At 41.4% G+C, this 1,759-nt stretch overlaps 1 protein-coding gene across 1 annotated transcript in view; it reads left to right on the top strand.

Annotated features, from left to right (window-relative positions):
- Window positions 1–742: 742 nt before the first annotated feature.
- Window positions 743–1,759, top strand: part of LOC106517946 (pyruvate carboxylase, mitochondrial) — a 382,167-nt gene continuing 381,150 nt past the window's right edge. The window contains exon 1 of the mRNA XM_014008998.1: window positions 743–1,139. Coding sequence (XP_013864452.1) covers window positions 1,138–1,139 — 2 coding nt within the window. The 5' untranslated portion in view covers window positions 743–1,137. The remainder of the gene's footprint in view (window positions 1,140–1,759) is intronic.

Raw genomic sequence — 1,759 nt, 5'->3', positions numbered from 1 at the left:
GTCTGGGCCTCCCTTCTGAAGCTGCTGCCCCCGCGACCCGACCCCGGCTAGGCGGAAGAAAATGGATGGATGGATGGAAATTTTGGTATTTTGAAGATCAAATAATTCATATAAATAACACAATAACAAATTCAGGCAAAAGAAACATCTTTCCAAATCAATTTCTTTCAAAATAAAAAAGTATGAAAATAACAAAAACTGCAGGTGTTTGTCTSTGTCTGGTGAATTTTTGGTAAAATAAAACAAACAAGCTTGTTCTTCATTCAGTGAAGTTACTCACAGTGGGTAGAGTATCCCAAAATTTTACTCAAGTAAGAGTAGCGATACTTCGTAATAAAATTACTCAAGTAAAAGTAAAATATACAGCATAGTAAAAGTACTCATAAAAGTACTTTTCCCCCAACAAGTTAATCAAGTAAATGTAACTGAGTTAATGCAACTTGTTACTACCCAACTCAGCATAGCGGCCCTCTAGTGAAAATGAAACTCTTAATAAACGTTATAATTTTTTTTAAAACCTGTATTAAAACACCACAGGAAGCTGTGTAAAAACATGATTCTGAGTAAAAAGTAATGTATTTAAAGGGCTGATGAATGGATGGTTGGTGCTCTTTAAATGGTGCCGCTCAGCGCGTGCTGTCTTGGCCCGTCTTCTGATTGGCTGAGAGGAGAAGAGGGGGCGTGTAGCATTGCGTCACGTTAAACGGGGGGATGAAAGAAGCAGAGAGAGAGAGAGAGAGAGAGAGAGAGAGAGAGAGAGAGAGAGAGATTAAATAGAAGGCAGGCGCAGTCTTGTCGTATCTGCCAGACTGTGGACGGAAGGTACCAGCTGCTAGCTCCGTTAGCTTCGGTGTGCACAGTTAGCAACTAGCTCCAGGAGTCCCAGCTCCCTTTTACTACACGAGAGGGGAGCGAGCAGGACGCTGTTGGAGCTCCWGCTCGGCCGTCCTGAAGTGACTCCTTCTGTGTTTGTGTACACAAGCCTACCTTTTCCTACTTCCTCAGTGTMAGCAGCAGCAGCGTGTCTGCCACTGTCAGGGTTAGCAGGAAGAACAAGCGAACCCATAAACACTGCCTGTTGTTGACATTCGGTCCGGCTCCTTGACAGCGGATTCACGCCATTCACTGATAACCAACATGTGAGTACTGACGTGTGTGTGTTTGTGAATGAGTTTGGTGTGTGTCCGTCTTAAAGGCAAACCAGTCCTTGAAGGCTAAATGAGCCGCATGTGTCCCGCTGTCATCGTGGAACAGATGTTGTAACTTTTGTAACAGAACAGTTGCTGCAACTTGTGTTGGTCCATGTGCGCGCGAGGAAACTAGTTTAAGAAGTGCACAACAATGTGAAAAACTTCCTACAAATCAGTTCTTGACTACGAATCACCTCCTGCAGAGACTGCACGGAGTTATTAATAACCCTCTTGAGCGTAGTTGTGACATCTCGCGAGATCTTATAGCCTTATAGTGTGTGTTCTGAATGACTCTCAGCTACTACCACGTTAAAGAACCCATGACAATAAATTTTTGTAAAATATATGATTATATTTTTGGAAAGATAGCATTCATAAAATACTACAAAACAARAATKCATGCTGCTGAGATGAATAGTTGTTGAGATATTTGGATGTGAAGTAACAGGAAGTGATGTCAGAGGAGAAAATAGAACAGAGCATTGCCAACATCACAGACAGTAGAGAATAATCTGATTAATTTAAATGAATTTAAAGAGTAACTTACCCCAAAATTAACTTTTTTTTAT

Source organism: Austrofundulus limnaeus, unplaced genomic scaffold (genome assembly GCF_001266775.1).
Source record: "Austrofundulus limnaeus strain Quisiro unplaced genomic scaffold, Austrofundulus_limnaeus-1.0 Scaffold54, whole genome shotgun sequence".
Classification (NCBI taxonomy): domain Eukaryota; kingdom Metazoa; phylum Chordata; class Actinopteri; order Cyprinodontiformes; family Rivulidae; genus Austrofundulus; species Austrofundulus limnaeus.
This window is presented reverse-complemented; position numbering and strand designations above follow the sequence as displayed.